The sequence below is a fragment of the Anoplopoma fimbria genome, chromosome 2, assembly GCF_027596085.1.
Source record: "Anoplopoma fimbria isolate UVic2021 breed Golden Eagle Sablefish chromosome 2, Afim_UVic_2022, whole genome shotgun sequence".
Taxonomy (NCBI): domain Eukaryota; kingdom Metazoa; phylum Chordata; class Actinopteri; order Perciformes; family Anoplopomatidae; genus Anoplopoma; species Anoplopoma fimbria.
In genome coordinates this window covers 7,988,925-8,009,401 of record NC_072450.1, presented here as the reverse complement: position 1 = coordinate 8,009,401, position 20,477 = coordinate 7,988,925, and the positions used below count along the sequence as shown (strand labels likewise).

The following is a 20,477-nucleotide window of genomic DNA, read 5'->3' as shown; positions in this document are numbered from 1 at the left end:
CACTGCATAGTTGACGTGTATTGACCACTGCAGCTTCACCAGCGCAACTGCAATGATACTCAAGTCGCGTTAATGGTATTCAGCATACCCTCATTGATATAAATGGGATGAACAATATAATAGAAATGTCAATATAACGTTGTGTTTTCTGATATAAATACCATCCTTACAGCTGCCTTAGGCCACTCAATCCGTTTCAATGTGCTGCAGACAGAGACTATCTCACAAGAGAGCCTCTTGTGTCGCTACAACTCTGTTGTTATGGCCACAGGAGTTTTAAGACCCGGGGGAAAGATAGATAAAGACAAAGACAGACAGATACCCAGACATAAAAAGGCCCAAAGGACATTTACAAGAGTGGAGAAGAACAAATTGGAGATTGAGAAAAAGCAAGAAAAGGATGAATACGAGAAAGGCGAGGCTTAACACCAGGTTTGAATCCATTTAGGATTCTACACATCTTAGCAATTAATTTCAACTCGTAATACATCTTTCCACAAAAGGGAAATTCTGCAAAATTCTTGAGGAACCTGGAGCTGAACTTCTTTGGAATAAAGTAATCGCCTCAGGTTACACTTAGACACTAGATTAAGGGCCTCTTCAAGAATTCAATGATTATGTATTGTCATTCTGCAAGACAGGGTTTTAAGACGAAATGCAGTTGTAGCCTTCTCCATTTATGCTACACAAGAAAAACATGACAAAATAAAACGACAGTAGTGCCTTTCATTATTAAATAGTTGCATCATTATAAACAGCAGCAACAAAAACACTGGTGAATAATCTGGGAATATAATATGGCCGGCATCTTAAAATAAAAAACTGGGGAGTTCAGGGAATACAGTCCATCAACTATGACTATGTTTGAGCCCCAAGCATGAGTGTACAATGCTTTCTACTACACATCCTCTTACACACAATCATACACACACACACACACACACACACAAAGTGAAGTATCCACCTGTCTCAATGCACTTACTGACTTGGCCCTGGGCCCACAAACAGGAAGCACATCCTATGTCCTGATTGTACAAACTCAATATAGACACACACATTTGGGTTTCCATGGTTTAAGAGGACATTACATTGACCTACCTTTATTTTGTGGAGACTGAGCCAAACCTAAACCTAACCTTACCCTAACATTAAACCAAGTCTTTTCCTTAAAATGTAAAGATTTACATTATGGGGATGTGCATTTGTTCACCAAAAAGAAGGCGAGTCCCCACAATGTGACTGTGGTAACAGATTTATGTCCCCACAACATTAGTAATACTAACACACACACACACACACACACACACACACACACACACACACACACACACACACACACACACACACACATGCACACATTCCATGGGATGTGCACCTAATCTCAGCTGGCGGGGAAAGGGGAGGCTGGTAATGGTCACTCTCCCCTGGATCGTTATTTCCGCTGGAGGATATTCATAAATAATTTCACATCATTGCCTCCTCTTTCATGAGAAATACTTTTCAGCGACCTCCCAAAAGGGGAATCCAAAAATGAACACTTCTATCCAACAAAAGCTACAAGAAAGCTTTTCCCTGTGCACTGTTTCGCAATGAATTCAAGTCATACTTTGGTGAGAAAGTCACTTATTATATGAGAGTCTGGACTTTCAGACTCTTTTGGAAACAGGCTTTGCACCCTGATTTTTGAAAAGTACAGTTCTCAGACACACACACACACACACACACACACACACACACACACACACACACACACACACACACACACACACACACACACACACACACACACAGAGAGAAGGGTATAGGAAGCTTTCTGACAGGCAATGAGCTCATGAGATCTGAATGTCTTCCTGTGATGAATGCTTCTCTGTTGCTTTCTCACAACTTTTCCTCCTTTTTCTCACACTTTGTCTGCTCCCCCGCTCTCTCTCTCTCTCTCTCACACACACACACACACACACACACACACACACACACACACACACACACACACAAACTAGTGTTAATTATTTTATCCACTCCATTTAGAGTGAATATAAGAAACCAAAAAGCTTAATTCTGGATTTAGAATTCTTAATCTGCTAAACTGCGATTAAGCTCTCAGTTTAATGTGTCTGTGTGTGTGTCGGTGTGTGTGAGAGAGCGTGCGACTAAGCAGTGAGCTTGACAAATGGCCAGTGGTCTAAATCAGACTCACTTAAGATTTATAGTGGGCGAGGTGCCCCGAGTAAAGAAAAGTGTGGATGTGTTTGGAATAATGTGTGAATGTGCACAGCCTTTCTACATCAAATGTTTATTTTTCTATTTTGATTGGACAAATAAAATCATTATAAAAGCACATTTGTCAGAGCTTTCATATCCTGAAATGTATCTTGAATCGTTTAATGCTGAGCGAGTCTAAACTGCTTTACAGTTGATAGCAGAAGCCGTACCATAAACACCCTGAAAATGGCTTTCAGACGTCTTTCCAACCACATGTGTATGTGTGTGTGTGTGTGTGTGTGTGTGTGTGTGTGTGTGTGTGTGTGTGTGTGTGTGTGTGTGTGTGTGTGTGTGTGTGTGTGTGTGTGTGTGTGTGCGCCTGACATCGGAGCAGAGTGGGCCTCCTTCATAATTGGGGTGCTTGCAGATATGTAATTGCAAACACACTTAACACAGCTGGAATGCTACTTTGAATTATATAGAATTCACGTCAGCATGGTTAAATATAAAGCTTTGGCTAGAGAGAAACAAGGGTGTGTGCTTTTAACTTTGTGAGGGCTGAGTTTTACACCTACAGAAACAAGACATTTAAGCAAAGAGAGTACATTGACAGCGCTCATCTGGGCTTTAAAATGTGCAAAAGAGCAAACTTCAGACACTCATGTCGAAAGGAGCAGGAGTATGTGAAGTTGTGATAAAAAGCCACAAAACAATTAAACAAATATATAAACGTTTGTGAACAGCAACAGGTCTTCATCGGTTCAAAATAAGAAACAAGACCTATATCTGATTGTGCGTTCATTCAGGGGTGTGTCCTAATTGGGCAAATCATATTTGAGGGCAAGGCTTTTATTTTGAAGGTCAAAGTTAGAATGGGATTAGGGCGAGGTTAGGGGCTCAGTGCAGGTGGTTAAGGTCAGAGTTATAAGCCAGAAAATTAATATAGTCATAAAGGGTCCTCTAGAGTATAAACACACATAAGTACGTGTGTGTGGGGGGGCGTCCCATGGGAATAGAGGATCATTTATCACCACCCTTTAGTGTTAGCTAGGGAGCACTTTTGCTGGTGCCTAAAGGAACATAAAGGGGGACTCCAAAGGCCGGTCCCCCCTCCTCATCTCCTCCCTCAGCGTCCCTCTGTCCTCCTCCCCAGCCCTGGCACACTGCTCTTTCTGTGGTATCCAACCAAAAACAACTGGACCATTTTCTGGGGTCGCCGTGCAAATCGCAGCTTTCTAATCTAAAGGGGTATTCAAGAGATTGGTCCAAATGGTCCGTTCAACTTTTTCTATGCAAGCAGCTTGCCGTTATGCTCTATGGCACAGTTTCCAAAGATTTTCCTAGATGCTCAGTAATTGGTTTGACTATGAAACAGGGTTCAGTCCTCCGGCGCTTTTTATTTCCCAACGTCTCTGGCTGGAGGTCGTTTGGCAGACGGAGGGTCGAGTGACCTCAGCCGTCTGGAGAGGTCAGTGTCTTGCACAGGGAAATCCCGCTGGGGCCATTATGCCTCTCCCTTGAGCCCTGTGGACTGAGCCCAAACTACAACTGACAAGAAGGTAACTCAGGGCAACGATCAATGCTATGAGCTAGCCTCTGTTGCCCCCTGCGTTGCTGGAGGACACAAGTGGTCTTTTATTGATCGAACTGAAGCCTGAGTAGTTTAACTGTATGGGTTTGTTCCTTCCTACTTTTATCTGATGTAAGGGAGCAGCTGTGAGCTGCTGGGTTACATTGAGCTACTTTGAGATGTAGTCGAACAGCCTTGAGGATGTAGACACACAGCGACACATTTCCAGGTCAAAAGACAGCAGGTTTGTCCTTCAGCTGATATAACAAGATCTCTAATACTCTGCACCATTTTAGTAGTAATGGAAGTTATCCACCCACCTAAACAAAATGTGTCTGCCAACTCACATTTGTGCCCTCCTACACACCCGTGCACACACACACACACACACACACACACACAGACACGCAATCACACAGCGAATGAGAACGGAGTGTCCAGATATAGTGATGATAATCCCATGCTGTGCCCTGATGTGCTAGCTGTGTTGGCAGTTTTCTGCTACACTGCTGAAAGCAGCATGTTGTATGCAGCACGAAGCATCTCACTCAAGAAAAACATTTATTTCTGTTTTTTTCATTCAATATGCTACTTATCTTTATGCCACGGACAAAGGATTTAGAGAATGAATATTCTGCAGATTAGCAAGCTTCCAGTGTTGTATCTGTTAAAAGGTTTTCAATGGAAATCAATGTAAATAAATATCAAGATTTATTTTGTCTGACCTTTTGAGAAAAACGGTTCAAAAAGCGGTTTTCTGTTGACTGTGGCTAGATTTAAAGTGAATGTAATATCACAGAGTCAAGGGCCTTTATTGTATCTCATAACCCTTTCTCTTCTGCCGTTTTCTTTCTGCCTCTCTGTGACTTTCAAACAAAGGCAGACCAGAAGAACACATTGCACATTTATTTCACTGAGTACATTTATTATGATTTCACTTTTTCTATATAGGTTCATCAACAACAGAACCTTCGAAATATATGGGGCTTGTAGGGTCTATTGATACAGACTTACTTCATTCTATGCAAGCAATCTTGATACATGCAAGTTTGAATATTGTTATTTAACATATCTATACATTAATAAAGTTATTCCCTATTAGGAAGTCTTCAGCAGTGTTAAAAGTCCTTGTCCCAGCACTCAGGCAGCATTTTGCAAAGTTACACACAGAGAGTTGATTCTGATCATAAAGCTACAGTGAAATATAACATCATTTAGGGGATGCATCAACCTCACATATTTTAACAACTTTATTATGATGTTCAATCTGAGGTATTATGATAATTGGTAGCAATATATGTGATAAACCTCCAGGCCTAAAGAAATGATTGCCAATAGACTGAAGTGACTATGTTAAAAAGCTAAAGAGCTTAAGCTCCTGTCTCACAGAGGAATCAGTCCAGTAAGGCTTGTAATGTTTGAAAGCAAAGGCCATGGATTTAAACATGCAATGACCTATTTTCACTGTAAGCATTTTGTCAGAGGAGTGAATGGTAGTTTCTCTCTCTGTTAGTTCTGTCTGAAACATTGAATAATATATTTTTGGGGGGGAGTTTTCTCTTTGCCCATGTGGGGGTCCTGGGACAGAGGATGTCGTATGTGTACAGATTGTAAAGCCCTCTGAGGCAAATTTTGTGATTTTGGGCTTTACAAATAAATTGTAATTGAATTAAATACATACACTGTACATCTCAATGATATTTCAAGACTAAATATCTTACACCAGAGGTTCCCAAACTTCTACCCCTTCAAAAGGAAATATGTTTGCCTATAATTTTAACAATTTTAGATATATTGAATCAATATTAACTCAATTAAAAAATCAACTGGTAATCTGCAGATTGACAAATATATAACTTAACCTAAAATGCAAAATATAATATATAATTGAATACACTAAAATGTTTAACTTTAATTTCTTCAAAGTTAAGTTAGTAAAATTAGCTTCTAGACAAGGTGTACAAAATGAAAACAATAGAATAGCAGCCATGTTAAAGGGACATGTGAGATTGCTTTTTGTGCATCTTGTCTGATGTATGTAGACAGAGAGCACAACCTGCAGGTCAGTTATTCTTCTTGTTTACATGTAAACCAGAGATGAGAGAGCCAGATCACACATATACAGTATGAAGTTTGCAACCTTCTCCAGGACCACCACAATTGTGAAGTCTTCTTGATCAATAGAACAGGTTGTATTTACCATTTCATGGTTTTTCACTAATTACCCTGATATGATTGTATATTTAATATTTTGGACCAATTTAGTAGCATGTCTTAAGGGAAATCTAATGAATTAAAAAAAAATGTATTGTTGTTGTTGTTTATCTAGTGATGCAGAACCAACATTTTATTTCTCATTTTGTCCCACCTAATTTGTTGTTTATGCACAATGTTTTACAGGTTGTAACAGGTCACTTCCTGTAAGTCGCTTTGGATAAAAGCGTCTGCTAAATGACTGTAATGTAATGTAATGTAATGTTGTAACTTACTAAAAGAGAACATCACCTCACCTTTTTGACAAGTGCTGTGCTAATCAGTCTGAGGAGATAATCCAAGAGGCAATACTACAATAAATGCAGAAATTTGTGTAATTTTGTGATGTTTAGTTTAAGTACTAGTGCTCACAAGCCAACACAACATAAACACAACATGTGCATTTGGCTAATTTAAACAGACATTACTGTCTGTAAATCTATATTGTAATGCTAAGAGTTCATGCCAGACGACAAAAATCTTGATCTGATACTAAGTAGGTATTGCATGGAGTGTCTCCATAATGCTGTCAGTGTGTATCGGTGTGCTAAGGGGTAAAAGGCTGTTTAGCCCCGTCAGCATAGAAGCTCTTGTCCTGTTTCCCTCCCAAGGTGACTCCTCTGCTGTTGGCAGGCAAAGCCGTGAAAACAGCTCCCTAGACTCTCTCTCTCCCTCTCTCTCTCTCTCTCTCTCTCTCTCTCTCTCTCTCTCTCTCTCTCTCTGCTGCCACACACCCATTATCTTTTAGACACTACTGTAAGCTGCTCTCTTTTTTTAAACAAAGCAAGTTTTTGTCTTTCCCTTTTGTTTCCCTTCACTCCTACCTCCTACTCACCTCATTTCCATAATTGCATGTAGGAAATCAAAATGCAGGCAAAGACGGGAAAAAAAAAAATCTTTGTGTATTCATTAAAATTCTCTGCAATGCCTTTGGCCTCGTCTACAGTCAGATGTAAGTTTGGCTCGGTGCCAACACACAAGCACCTGACCTTTTTCCTCTTCCAGTTCTCGTAGTGGGAAACGTCCACCTACGCAGCAGCACACACACCTCCCACGCAATCTGTTTCACACACAGGCCGGCAAAGATTGTACTTGGGAGGCAATCGTCTGCGATTTTATATTGCAGGTTGGAAATACAAATTACTACAACGTTTGTGTGGAACTTGCAGGTGTTGGACTGTAAGTGTGAGTAAATAGGCCATTGTCCTGGGTCTACATTAGGTCATCTATTTTGGTCCGGGTTAATTCTCTACATGGGAGTAGGTGTGCTAATTTCCTTTCTCTGTGCCTCTTCCGGTTTCTCTGTCTCTCTTTGTCGTCTCTCTCCCTCTGTTAATTGATTAAGAGGATTTGAGCGGCTGCTGCAGTGTTAAGCACAGACTGCAAACACCAATCCACACTTGGGTTCACATAAACAGTCAACTTAGTAGACTGACACACCTACTTTAAGATCAGCTTGATACTGCTTAAATAGACACACATATTTGTTGTTGTGACTTGAGAGGACACTGCATTGACTTATACCTACTTTCATAAGACATAAGCACAATCTGAACCACGTTGCTATATTTACGTCCTTTAACGGGGGCTGAGTCCCCATAATAGGAGTGTTTGAACAGTTTTTACAACATTCTTTTGATGATTGACACAATGAGGTATAATCAAAGCCACAGTGGATCGAGGAAATGCCACAAATATGACTGAAGCGCGCCGACATTAACAATATCAGTACTGGTAAAACCAGAATTTGCATATCATAATGGAAGTTTTTCTGTTAATTTGAATTTTAAATCACTTTACATATTATAATTATATTATTAATTTGTCACCGTCAGGCTTGAGGAAATACTTTACTCTCCCTGCAGCTGCTAGCAAACAAAACATCCAACCAGCATAAAAGCTCTAATGTAGACAGAAATGAAAAAAATACAACAAAAAACAACCAAACCTTTCAAAAGTTATCACTAACACTACATCTATCAACAATCCTGCACATGTGGTATGATAACTGAGCTTGAAAGGGGGTCGGATACAAAATCACAACAGCTAAAATAAACAGTTTTCGTCATATGCCAGGACTGATATTTCATTTAATTTCATCTAAATAAAGTGTATATAGCTCCTACACAGATACTGTAGAAACAAAAACTTCCTCAAACCCTGAACAAATTGTTGCCGGCCTGCAATACGCTGCAGATAACAGAGAATGACAGAAGTTGATTCTGGTCTCATCACAGACCACATTAACATACATCCTCCAGCGACTCCAAACCATACTCAAAAACTCATCCCCTCCACTGGCAAACCCACACACACACACACACACACACACACACACACACACACACACACACACACACACACACACACACACACACACACACACACACACACACATACACATACATGAATAGCACCTTCAGTAACCTTCACAGTACAATCCAACCCCCTCAGACCAAATTGCTGGTGACATCCTGAAAGTTGCTCCCCATCCAGAGCGGTCTTACCTTTGTGACAGTCATGCAGAATCAGTGGGTGAGGAGCAGGCCTGTGTCCCCTTCAAGCAAAGAGCAACGCCGCAGGAGTGGCAGAGTGATGAGGAGGAGAGGAGGGCAGCTCTGCTGAATATGCAGAGAGAGAGAGAGAGAGAGAGAGAGAGGGAGGGAGGGAGAGAGAAAAGAGGAGGGGACAGACAGGTTAGTGTGTCTGGCTCACTATGTACGAAAGGGCTGATTGCTGCTGCAGTGAAGTAATGGCTGGCAGCCGGCGTGCGGTTGGTTACTACAACAGGGAAAAGCTCCCCACTAGGATACACCCCTCCCTCCCTCCCTCCCTCCCTAACGGCACACACACACACACTAACGATGCACACAAAGTCTGGCTGCCCTGCTCTCTCTTCCTCTCCCGTCTCTCACAGTATGATTAGTGATGGGCTAATACAGCTTATTGATGAGCAGTCAGGCAGGGCTGCAGGAGGAGGCGGGAGCAGTGCTGCCTGGGACAGGAGAGGAGAGGACTGCAGAAACAGAAACAGAGGGAGGGAGGGAGGGAGTTGGACGCCGTGTCGCAGTCTGCTACTTGGGCAAGGAGCTAGCTGCACGTCATCTGGTGTGCATAAATGTGTGTCCGTGTCCGTGGGTGTGTGAGTGACAGAGGCATTGATGGGAGGAGGCAAGAACGTTTTAGATTTTTGCAGTCCAGACTACACTGAATCTAGTTATTTCTACAAGTGAAAACATGATAGAGACGTAGGCACATAAACATGGATATAAAAGAATACACATATACATTCAAAGTTGTAAAGCTCTACTTATGAGTATTTTGACTATGTTTATCTCCTTACCCTTCACCCAATCCCTGCACGTATCCTTTAATCTAACAGTGAACTAGGGCAATCATTCAATAATATTGATCGATTTCAGTGGAATCAAATTTTAATATTATGATTGTGATACAATTCTACCACATTCTGCTGTTTAAATCAATGCTACCAGTGTCATTGGAATTAGAATTTTGATTAAATCAGTTGCATTACACAAATTAGTTTTGTCTGACGGGAACACAATCAATTGCAATGAACCAGTTTGATTTGATTTTGCACACATTTGCCTGATAGATAGAATGTCCAAACTATTTACTTTCTAATCTTAAATTCAAATGTTGATTTAAGTCTTGAATCCAAATTAATTCATTAATCCCACACGAGCACAGAAGCACAAAGGCGCCCAACCAAACTCAAGGAGTAACACATCTTTGTCATACTAATTGTGGGAAATAGTGGGACACTAGATAAAGCCAAGATTCCAACTCAGTTACCATGGCTTAACTTCCCATAGCTGTGTGAGACTCTTCTCTAGTGGCTGAAACCCACAATACTGGCTTTGTTTTGTGCATCTGCATACGTGTGTGTGTGTGTGTGTGCGTGTACTGGATTAAAGGTCACTAAGACAGAAGAGATCCATACTGAATGACAGGCTGAGCATTATGTTTTTTTGTCTTACTGGGGTTTTATATTGTCATTGAGTTGTAACTTCGCTCTTCAATCTCAGGTCTTTCAGGAGTATCATTTGAGGCTCCACTCTCAGCATTTCCTGTCAAGAACAATAGCATTTCCTTTGTCTGTGTGCATGGCTGTGGGTCTTCTATCTGGGTTACAATACTGTCCCACCAAAGTAGGGCTATAATAGCACTTAGCTGGGGCATTGGGCATGTTTTATGTCCCAAAGCTAAAATAGTAATATGACAGGTTGTGCTTCATGGGTGCATTAACAATCCTAGACTCACTTCTTTATCAAAAGCATTTTCATAAAAACCTCAAGTAGTTTGGGATTTAAGCCCATTAAAATTAAGGGTACATAAATTGGTTAGTCATTTCTTTAACCTGCATATGTTGTGCCATAGCACTGTCCCATTGGGGTTCAATTCTTCAGGGTGTTGGAAGTATCTAATCTGTCCAATTGATCAAGGTGTGGGAGGAACAGACCTCATCCACTGGGTGGAGGTGGAAAATACAGGGACCCGCAGACCAGGAAGAGCCATCATGCCTCACATGTTCCACCAGACCTCAACATGAGCCTATAAAGAAAAATATAGGTGAGAGGAGAGAACTTTTAAAAAATATTCATAGAGAAAGTCTACATAAATGGCAGTCAAAAATATAATAAAGATCAGTCTGGCTTAGCTGTAGGTTTTAAATCCATGACTCCTTTCTGTTCCATTGAATTATGGAAAGTCTGTTTTGCATTAGGAATTTAATTTCCTAGTTTATTATTCTGACTCTGACAGCTCTGGGGTAACCTGGGGGAATCCGCCATATTTAATGCTTTGCTGCCATCTTGTGGTGAATTATATTAATACCTCCAAGAAGTTTATCTAGTATTGCCAATGTATTTAAAATTTCCTCAATTCAAGATTTTTGTAAGACATATTTGTAACACTTCTGAGAAGATTAAAACTACAACCGGACACCTCAAAAGCAAAAAGCCCCCACAGAGTCAACCACTCTAAAACCCTTCATCACACAGCAATGCAAATTAAATTATGATAACCTTTGCACACACCATGGGAGAAAGAAATAATGCACTAACAGTATAAATTGCCCAGTAATCAGTACACTGCACACTAATGGAACACAATTAAACTCTTTCACAGCAGACAATATGACTTGTTATGAAAAGTAGGCCCTACAGGTGAAATTGATAACATTATTGATGGTTTTTTTTTTTTTTTTACAGCAGGTGTCCTAATAAGCTATTCCAGTGAACCAGCATACTACCAGGACCTTCCCTAAGTGGAAAGAAGCCCTCATTCATTTTATTTTTTATCATATGCGCTGTTTCTATGGTGACAAGTTAAAATGTCTGCTATAAGTAAAGGTCTGTATCAAAATCCACAGCAATCAGAAGGACCACTAGAGTCAGAACCATTACTACCATAAGAGAGGCTGAAGGCCCCCTTTAGACACCAGCTTTAAAGAGAAAGCCATTACTGTTTCAATTAGTTTCATGCAATGCCAGGATATGACAGTTAATTGAATGGCCAACGGCTAGACGAAAGCTGGCTCCCATACGTCACCATTTAATTGCAATAGCCGGGTTTCAACCAGCAGAGGACAGTCACTATGCATAGTTATAAACAATATGTAGAATTTAAATACTTTACGATTTAATGTCAAGATTGATTGAGTATACTTCTAAATACCCATTTAATTTGGGTTTCAGATTAAAAAGGGGTTTGGGGATTTAGCCCCTGCCACATTGTCTCTCACATTGCCAAACTACCTAGTTAAAGGAGGCATCCAGCCAACTCTCCTATCACTAAAAAGGACCCCATTCTTGGATTTAGCAGCTAACAGCTAACAGCTAACGTCCATGGCAACAGTGCTGACAGAGCTAACAGTGTTTACATGGGGAGAACTTTTGAATTTAGCCCTTTTTAGTTAAAGTACTAGGCTACAAGACTCATAACCTTTTCTGAATTAGCTTTAAAAGATTAACAGGACTAGTAACTCTCAAGTTAGGCTCAACATATGCTTAGCAACACTTTGAACTATGGGTTTGTCATGTTGCCAAATCCTTATGTAGATTATGTCTATTTATCACCCACCTCGCAGGGAGGTTTGACAAACAGGGCCTAAAGGCTACAACTGAGAGCTGCTAATTGTCTGTGTATTATAGCTGTCAAAACATTTCTTTCTTGTCAACGTGATGATTTATTGCCTTCAAGACATTATCAACAGCGATTTTGATAAACATGAATGTTGTGTAAAATGGAGACTTCACTTCATAATTGACTTCACATTTTACGCAATTAACAGCAGATGGAAGCCCCTTCTAACTCACTCCCTCACAATGTGTAGCTTGTACACATGCAGGAAAAATGTATACAAGTGCTTATATAGATTAATCTATAGGCTACTTCCAACCGTATATGTTTTTGTGAGCTTGTCAAACTTCTTAATGTGCTAATCCAACAGTATTTATTCTTTTATTTCTACACCCACTTGAGTGCAGCTTGTGAGCCCTCCACAGCTGATAAACCCTGTAATTGCAGCGTTTCATAAAACAATTGGCAGCAGTAAGATGTGCAGTTGGATTTCTAGAAACCTGAACCTCTGCTGAGAGGCCTCACATTCTCTAATATATATATATATATATATATATATATATATATATATATATATATATGGATTCCCCTCATTGTTTTATTAATCCTGTTGGTGCACATCAGTGCTCATGATTCATTTTCACTCTAAGTAAAGTACTAAGCAGCATTATTCTGTCAATATTTATTCAGTCTAGACAGATTAATCTGATGTATTCATCCATTGTGCCACGGACTCAAGATGACTAATAAACCATCAAATATCAGGGAGCTCCAGCATGGACCCTTGCCTTGGCCCTTCAGCTGACTCACCATTCAGATCCCACATTATACGAACAGTCAATGGGATGACTTATCTTGCAGACTAAAGGCTGCTTGCATAGGCAATTTAAAAACAGCTTAGTAAAATACATTTTAAACTTGAGGTAATGCTGACATACAGGGCTCAAACATCCCATGCAGCATATCAGAAACCACATGGACCAAGTCTGGAGTGTGGCAGTTTGCCTCCTGGGCATTGCTGAGGTGCCCTTGAGCAAAGCAACTGACAGTGTTGTACAGTAGCTGTCTACAGCTCAATTTCACTGTTTGCTGACTAGTGTGACAATAAAAGTTTATTTAGATTGGGGCGGCTGTGGCGTAGTGGAGAGCAAGGTAGTTCTCCAATCAGAGGGCCGGTGGTTCGATACCCGGCTTCGGCAGTCGATGTGTCCTTCGGCAAGACGCTCCCGAAGGCTTTCCATTGGTGTGGACTGGATGTTGCATGAATGTTAGTTAGAGTCTGATGGTGGCACCTTGCATGGTAGCCCTGTCATCAGTGTGTGAATGGGTGAATGATATGTAATATACTACTGATTGTAAGTCGCTTTGGATAAAAGCGTCTGCTAAATGACTGTAATGTAATGTAGATTTAATCCAGAGTCGGTGACTACTCAGAGCTGCTTTTATGAGCTGAGGTGAGCCCCAATTACAAATCTGTAAATCCGTTGTTAAACTAGTAATGTGATTCACAACAACTCTACAGCACACAACTTCCCCAACGAGCCCTCCTCAAATTAAACACAACAAAATATGTGCTGGATTGAAGCCTGTCCACAGGTGGTGCTGTGTTTCTGTGTCCTGAAACACTCATATACTTCACATACATTTCTGCTCTCTAACTCATTTCTGCATTTCTTTTTCATTGTTCTGCTTTTCTGCTCAGCTGACAGCAGAGGGATAATAATGATGGAGGAGAAAGAAGAAGATGATACTTGACAAAGGTATGTGGTCATATTTTAATCCAAATCTTTATGACAAGCACTTAAACCAGCTCAACCACCAGAATGGCCCAGTTCTTATTCAGAGTCATGGTTCGCTCCCCCCATTGCTACCCCCAGCTCGCTCTCTCCTTCCTACCCGGACTGAGCCCCCCCCTCGGAGCCTTTAACACTGGCCCACCGCATGATTTCCCCTCACAGAAATTGTTGCTCTAGTGGAACATTTAATGCACAGGGGCTCAGATTTCGGCTTCCCCAGTGCACAGCAGTGTGTTCCAGCCAGCCACAGTCTGCACCCAAACCACTTCCTCCATCTGAAGCAAAGTGAAGAAGAAGAAGAAGAAGAAGAAGAAGAAGAAGAAGAAGAAGAAGAAAATATATAAGAGTCTAGGGGTCGTGTGTTAAGAAATGGAAAGAGGCAAGCAAAGCAGCTGATAGAGGTCGACAGAAATAGGAAGCAAGAGGGAGTGATTGAGGTTTCTAATCACGATGAGTAGTCCTCATCAGCGTGCGCCTCGTTTTGTTGGTGATGCATAGCTCAACCATGAGTAGACAATTCCACAGTTTATTCACTCAACGTTCTCTTTGAGGTCATTTTCCACGTTTCCCTTCCTGGAGCCTCTCATTTGCGTTATTATTTCACCTGCCGGTCATTGGGGCAGATTTACGGATTTACGGAGTCCTCTTATGGGAAAAGGCCTCAGACCGTAATTCATGTCAATGTCAAGGAGAGATGCTTCTTAACTGTTGTTGTTATTATGTTGTTATATATATTTTTTTAAATTGCTGTTGTTCAAAATGACCTTGGTAACCCTGTTGTCGAATTAAAGATTTATAAAAGGCAACAGATAATGTAATTAAGATGTTGAAAGGAGGGAGATACATTAATGATTTAGGGCGATTTATGACGCTCCCCTTTTGGGAAAAAGACCCTAGCTGAGTAACCAGACACACATATACATTCTTTCTTTATTCCTCTCTCTTCGTCACAATGTATTTGTCTCTTTTTCTCTCTCTCTTTCTTTCTCTCATACACTTTCACCACACACAGAGTCTGGAAAACAACACACTCACAGTAAGTCAATGACAGCCGTACAAAGGCTTAACATGTGGTAGCAGTTAGGCAGACCTTTGCAATCAAATAGACCTAAAATAAAGGAGAAAAAATGACTGGAAACAAACACGTAACTTCTTGTCAAATATATGTACAGCAGGAAAAAAGATAACTTTCAGCCCATTGTGCTTCATTAAGATCTGATACAAATTTTCTTCCATTATGTGACATTAGAGACATAAAAGCAGAAACTGCTACCCTACTCTAGTTCACTCATTTTCTCTTTAAAATAGCCAAAAACTATATATTCGGCTCTCGTAAAAGTCAGTAAGCAAGGCAAAACACATTCAAAACTTATAATTCTCGGAGGATCATTTACTGAATGAGTCAATTGGCAGACGCTGTACATTTAAATATTTCTTTGGTCAGCTCTGTCCCAACCAATGAATATTAAGTGCCTTTAAATTCATATGGTTTTTATTTCGGGTACCAAACTGGCACCTGAAAAATGTCTGACTCATATTTTATGGCTTTGCTGTGCCATAAAGGTGCTGAGGCAGATATTGATATTCCACATTGAAATCTGAGCATAAAGGCATGAAACAGAGAAAAATATGTATTTTTTTAATAATCAGCCATAATCATCCCTTTAGTGAAAATTAAAGTTGTCAATGTCCCATTTATGTCATGGCCTTGGCCATGTCTCTGGTTATTCCTTGTGTTTCATGTGTTTTCCCTTGCCCTTGTGTCTCCTGTGCTCCCTTGTTTGTTTATCTGTGTGTGTGTGTCTGTGAGGTGGGCGTGTCACTCCTCTCACTCTCCCCAGCTCCCTGATTACTGCCAAGCATACTCACCTGCTCCAAGCCACACACCTGCCTTCAATCTACTCATCAACTCTGCAGTATATCAACCCCGGTCATCCACTCACTCACCGCCAGATCGTTGCATTTATGTCAGACCTTCCAGCAATTTCCCGTGGACTGATTTCCCGTTGCCGACCCTGTCTGGACTTCCCTGCCTTGCCTGTGCCCCGGTCAACGACCCTGACCCCGAGTTTAGCCTCCGTTCCTCTGGTTTCCGTCTGCCTGATCCCCTGCCTGTTTCCCTCTGTGAGTCATAGCCTGCCTGTCTGTCTGCTGTGTTCTCAGCTTTGAATAAAGCTCCAGAACTTTATCTGTCTCGTGGTCGTTCTGCTTTTGGGTCCACACCACAATCCGTGACAGAACGATCTGGCCTCGACATGGACCCAGCAGACGCAGACTCCCTCCTAGGTCAGCACAACCAGTTCCTCTGTGAGATAATGGAAACCCTCAAAACCCTCATGCCCCATGTGGCCAGGATCGGCAGCCAGGTTGACAGACTGACTGCTAGCTTCTCGAGCCCAGCTCCTTTAGTTCAGCCCGACCAGCCCCCACAGCGGCTCCAGCCCCCCCTGGCTCCCCCTTCCAGAGAACCCCATGTCCCGGCCCCGGAGCGCTATGCGGGGGACTTGGGAACGTGCCGTGCATTTCTGATGCAGTGCGCCCTGGCGTTTGAATTACAGCCTTCCACCTACACCACAGATAAGTCCAAAATAGCTTATGTTATAGGTTTACTAAAGGGGACAGTGTTAGCCTGGGCCACAGCAGTGTGGGAGAGCCAACTGGCCGTTAGATCCTCCTTCACCAACTTCACTGATGAGATGAGGAAGGTTTTCGACCACCCCGTCCGGGGTAAGGACGTAGCCAGACAGCTCTTACACCTTCGTCAGAGCACCCGTAGTGTAGCAGAGTTTTCGGTCGAATTTAGAATCCTCGCAGCAGATTCTGGGTGGAATGACGCCTCCCTCCAGGGGGTCTTTTTTAAAGGTCTGAGTGAAACTATTGAGGACGAGCTAGCCGCTAGGGATGACACCAACAGCCTAGACTCCCTTATATCCCTCGCCATTAAGATCGATAACCGGTTCCGTGAGCGCCGTAGGGAGAGAGTTAACAACCCACCATCTCGGCCCACTCCTCACCACCTTTCTCCTCTTCCTGCTAGAATCAGTCCTGTTCATTCCCCTGTCACTCAAACCATGGTCAGTGCCACCCCCTTTTCCTGGACCCCCGAAGCAAATCAGGCTTTCTCGGAGCTGAAGAGGCGTTTCACCTCCGCACCGGTCCTGGTTCAGCCCGACCCCTCCTTTCAGTTTGTCGTGGAGGTAGATGCCTCTGACACTGGGGTCGGGGCAGTCCTCTCTCAATGCTCCCTCTCCGACCAGAAACTCCACCCCTGTGCTTTCTATTCCCGACGACCGTCCCCAGCCGAACGAAACTACGATGTGGGAAACCGTGAGTTGTTGGTGGTAAAACTCGCCCTGGAGGAATGGAGACACTGGCTAGAGGGAGCGGAACAGCCATTCATTGTATGGACGGACCATAAGAACCTGGCTTACATCCAGACTGCTAAACGCCTTAACCCTCGTTAGGCTCGTTGGGCGCTGTTCTTCGGTCGCTTCAGCTTCACACTCACCTACCGGCCTGGTTCCAGGAATGTTAAACCGGATGCCCTCTCTCGCCAGTTCACCTCCGAGGAGTCCCCCACCAGCCCTGATACCATCCTCCCGTCTTCCTGTGTGGTGGCGGCCGCTACCTGGGAGATCGAGTCCCTGGTCAAGAGGGCGCAAGCTTCCCAGCCAGACCCAGGTAATGGCCCCCCCAATCGTCTCTTTGTCCCTGACTCTGTTCGTTCTCAGGTTCTCCAGTGGGGACATACATCTCGAGTTGCCTGCCATCCGGGCGTGTGTCGCACCCTGTGCCTCCTGAAGAGACATTTCTGGTGGGCCACCATGGATACTGACACTCGAGCCTTCGTTTCCGCCTGCACGGTGTGTGCTCGTGGAAAGTCCTCCCACCGACCCCCTGCCGGCCTGCTTCGCCCCCTGCCGACTCCCTGCCGTCCGTGGTCTCACATCGCACTGGACTTTGTCATAGGGCTACCTCCATCCCTAGGTAAATCCACCATACTAACCATTGTTGACCGCTTTTCCAAAGCAGTTCACTTTGTGGCTCTCCCTCAGCTCCCCACAGCCTTGGAGATGGCCGAGCTACTGGTCCACCATGTCTTCCGCCTCCACGGAATCCCCTCTGACATTGTTTCGGACAGGGGGCCCCAGTTCATCTCGCAGGTATGGAAAGCCTTCTGTCAAGCCCTTGGAGCCTCGGTGAGCCTCTCGTCGGGTTTCCATCCACAAACTAACGGTCAGGCAGAGCGGGCCAACCAAGACCTGGAGGCCGCGCTTCGCTGCGTCGCCGCCCAAAACCCCTCTTCCTGGAGCTCCCAACTACCATGGATAGAGTATGCACACAACTCTCTGTCCAGCGCTGCCACAGGTATGTCACCCTTTGAGGCTTCGTTGGGCTACCTACCCCCTTTGTTTCCCGCTCAGGAAGAGGAGATTGCTGTACCTTCAATCCAGGCCCATCTCCACCAGTGTCGCAAGATCTGGAAGGATGCTCACTCTGCTCTCCTCCGCACCGCTGACCGCAACCGGCGCCACCGTACCCCGGCACCCAATTACCAACCAGGTCAGAGAGTGTGGTTGTCCGCTAAGGACATCCCATTAAGAATGGAGTCTAGAAAACTGTCACCCAGATTCATCGGTCTCTTTGAGATTGTTAGTGTGATTAACCCCTCTGTTGTGAAACTCAAGTTACCCAAGTCCATGAGAATCCACCCCACCTTCCATGTCTCCCAGTTGAAACCGGTATCAGTCAGTCCTTTATGCCCTCCAACCGTTCCCCCCCCACCCGCCCGGATCATGGATGACCACCCAGCGTTCACCGTCCGGCAGCTACTGGATGTGCGCCGCTGGGGGTACCAGTACCTCGTCGACTGGGAGGGATACGGGCCGGAGGAGCGCACCTGGATCCCATGCCGCCTCATCCTGGACCCGTCACTTGCCGAGATTTCCATCGGGCCCATCCTGACAAACCTGGTGGTTCGCCTGGAGGCTCTCATTGGGGGGGGTACTGTCATGTACATATTTTTATGGCTTTGCTGTGCCATAAAGGTGCTGAGGCAGATATTGATATTCCACATATAATTCAGTCATTGAACAAATCTGAGCATAAAGGCATGAAACAGAGAAAAATATGTATTTTTCTGATTACTGCCAAGCATACTCACCTGCTCCAAGCCACACACCTGCCTTCAATCTACTCATCAACTCTGCAGTATATCAACCCCGGTCATCCACTCACTCACCGCCAGATCGTTGCATTTATGTCAGACCTTCCAGCTATTTCCCGTGGACTGATTTCCCGTTGCCGACCCTGCCTGCCTGTCTGGACTTCCCTGCCTTGCCTTGCCTCTGTCCCGGTCAACGACTCAGCCTTCTGTCCCCGACTCCGAGTTTAACCTCTGTTCCTCTGGTTTCTGTCTGCCTGATCCCCTGCCTGTTTATCTCTGTGAGTCATATTCTGCCTGTCTGTCTGCTGTGTTCTCAGCTTTGAATAAAGCTCCAGAACTTTATCTGTCTCCTGGTCGTTCTGCTTTTGGGTCCACACCACAATCCGTGACAATTTACACCCACTCTTGCTGTTCTCCATCAGTACAAACACACACACTTTTCTTTTTCTTTTTTCTTCTGAGATGATAGCTTAGCACGTGTGTGTGGATGTGTTTGTGTGGTCTTCCTATCACAAAATGATCAAGGACAGCGTGGCTAGCTTCTAGTCCGGCACTAAGTGCAACGCTCTTTCTTCAATTAGTGCAGCTCCCGTCATTGCTTTCACAGCTTGTTGGCCAGCCTGAAGTTTTCACTCCCAGGATTACCACTAACAGGCCACGGCTTATCATAAAAGCAGTGGAATGCTCTTGAACCTCTCAGTATAAGTTTGCATTTCTTCCAGTGTGATGCCAAAAGTGAAGAAAAAAAAAAAATCTTGATTTGTATTAGTCTACATTTGAGGGTCAAAAAGTCAGGTCAGTTGCTTGAAAGCTCCGAATGGCTATAGCGAATGAATTGTCTGTTCCTTTCTGACATAATAAAAACTACTTCTGGGTGGTTATGGAATCAGATATCTCTCTCTGATATTTAAAAAAACTGAGGGATTTATTAAAATTTTGCAATATCCAATCTGCTCTTTGACTCTTTCTGTTTTCTGGTCTGTTGTTACGTTCTTTAGATCTGACAAACAGCTTAAATCCTAACTGCACGGGACTGATTGGATTCCAACTTCCCTCCTGATTGTTTTTGATTGAGCTGGTAATCAAACTTGCAAGGTCTGATTGGTGCCAGCCGCCTGAAACCAATGGCATATTTCTGCCACATGGAACAAGTGACAGTGTTGCTCAATCCCCGCATTTGCTTAGATTTATTATGACATATGGCAATTAAGATGCAATTTCATAGCGGGTCATATTAAAAAAAACTCAAAGATGTACTCCAGGCGATGTACTCCTTGAATACTAAATTTTGTACTACATGCATCTTGGTATGTATTCATTCTGATTTAATATTCTCCTGAGAATATTTTTCAAAATATGAAATTCTGTAAGTGGATGACTTAAA

The 20,477-nt window shown here is 43.2% G+C and overlaps 1 protein-coding gene across 1 annotated transcript in view; it reads right to left on the bottom strand.

Annotated features, from left to right (window-relative positions):
- coro2ba (coronin, actin binding protein, 2Ba) overlaps window positions 1-8,661 on the bottom strand; it is a 39,128-nt gene extending 30,467 nt beyond the window's left edge. Inside the window, exon 1 of the mRNA XM_054613045.1 lies at window positions 8,533-8,661. Within this exon, the coding sequence (XP_054469020.1) occupies window positions 8,533-8,547 (15 nt within the window). The 5' untranslated portion in view covers window positions 8,548-8,661. The remainder of the gene's footprint in view (window positions 1-8,532) is intronic.
- Between the last annotated feature and the right edge of the window lie 11,816 nt (window positions 8,662-20,477).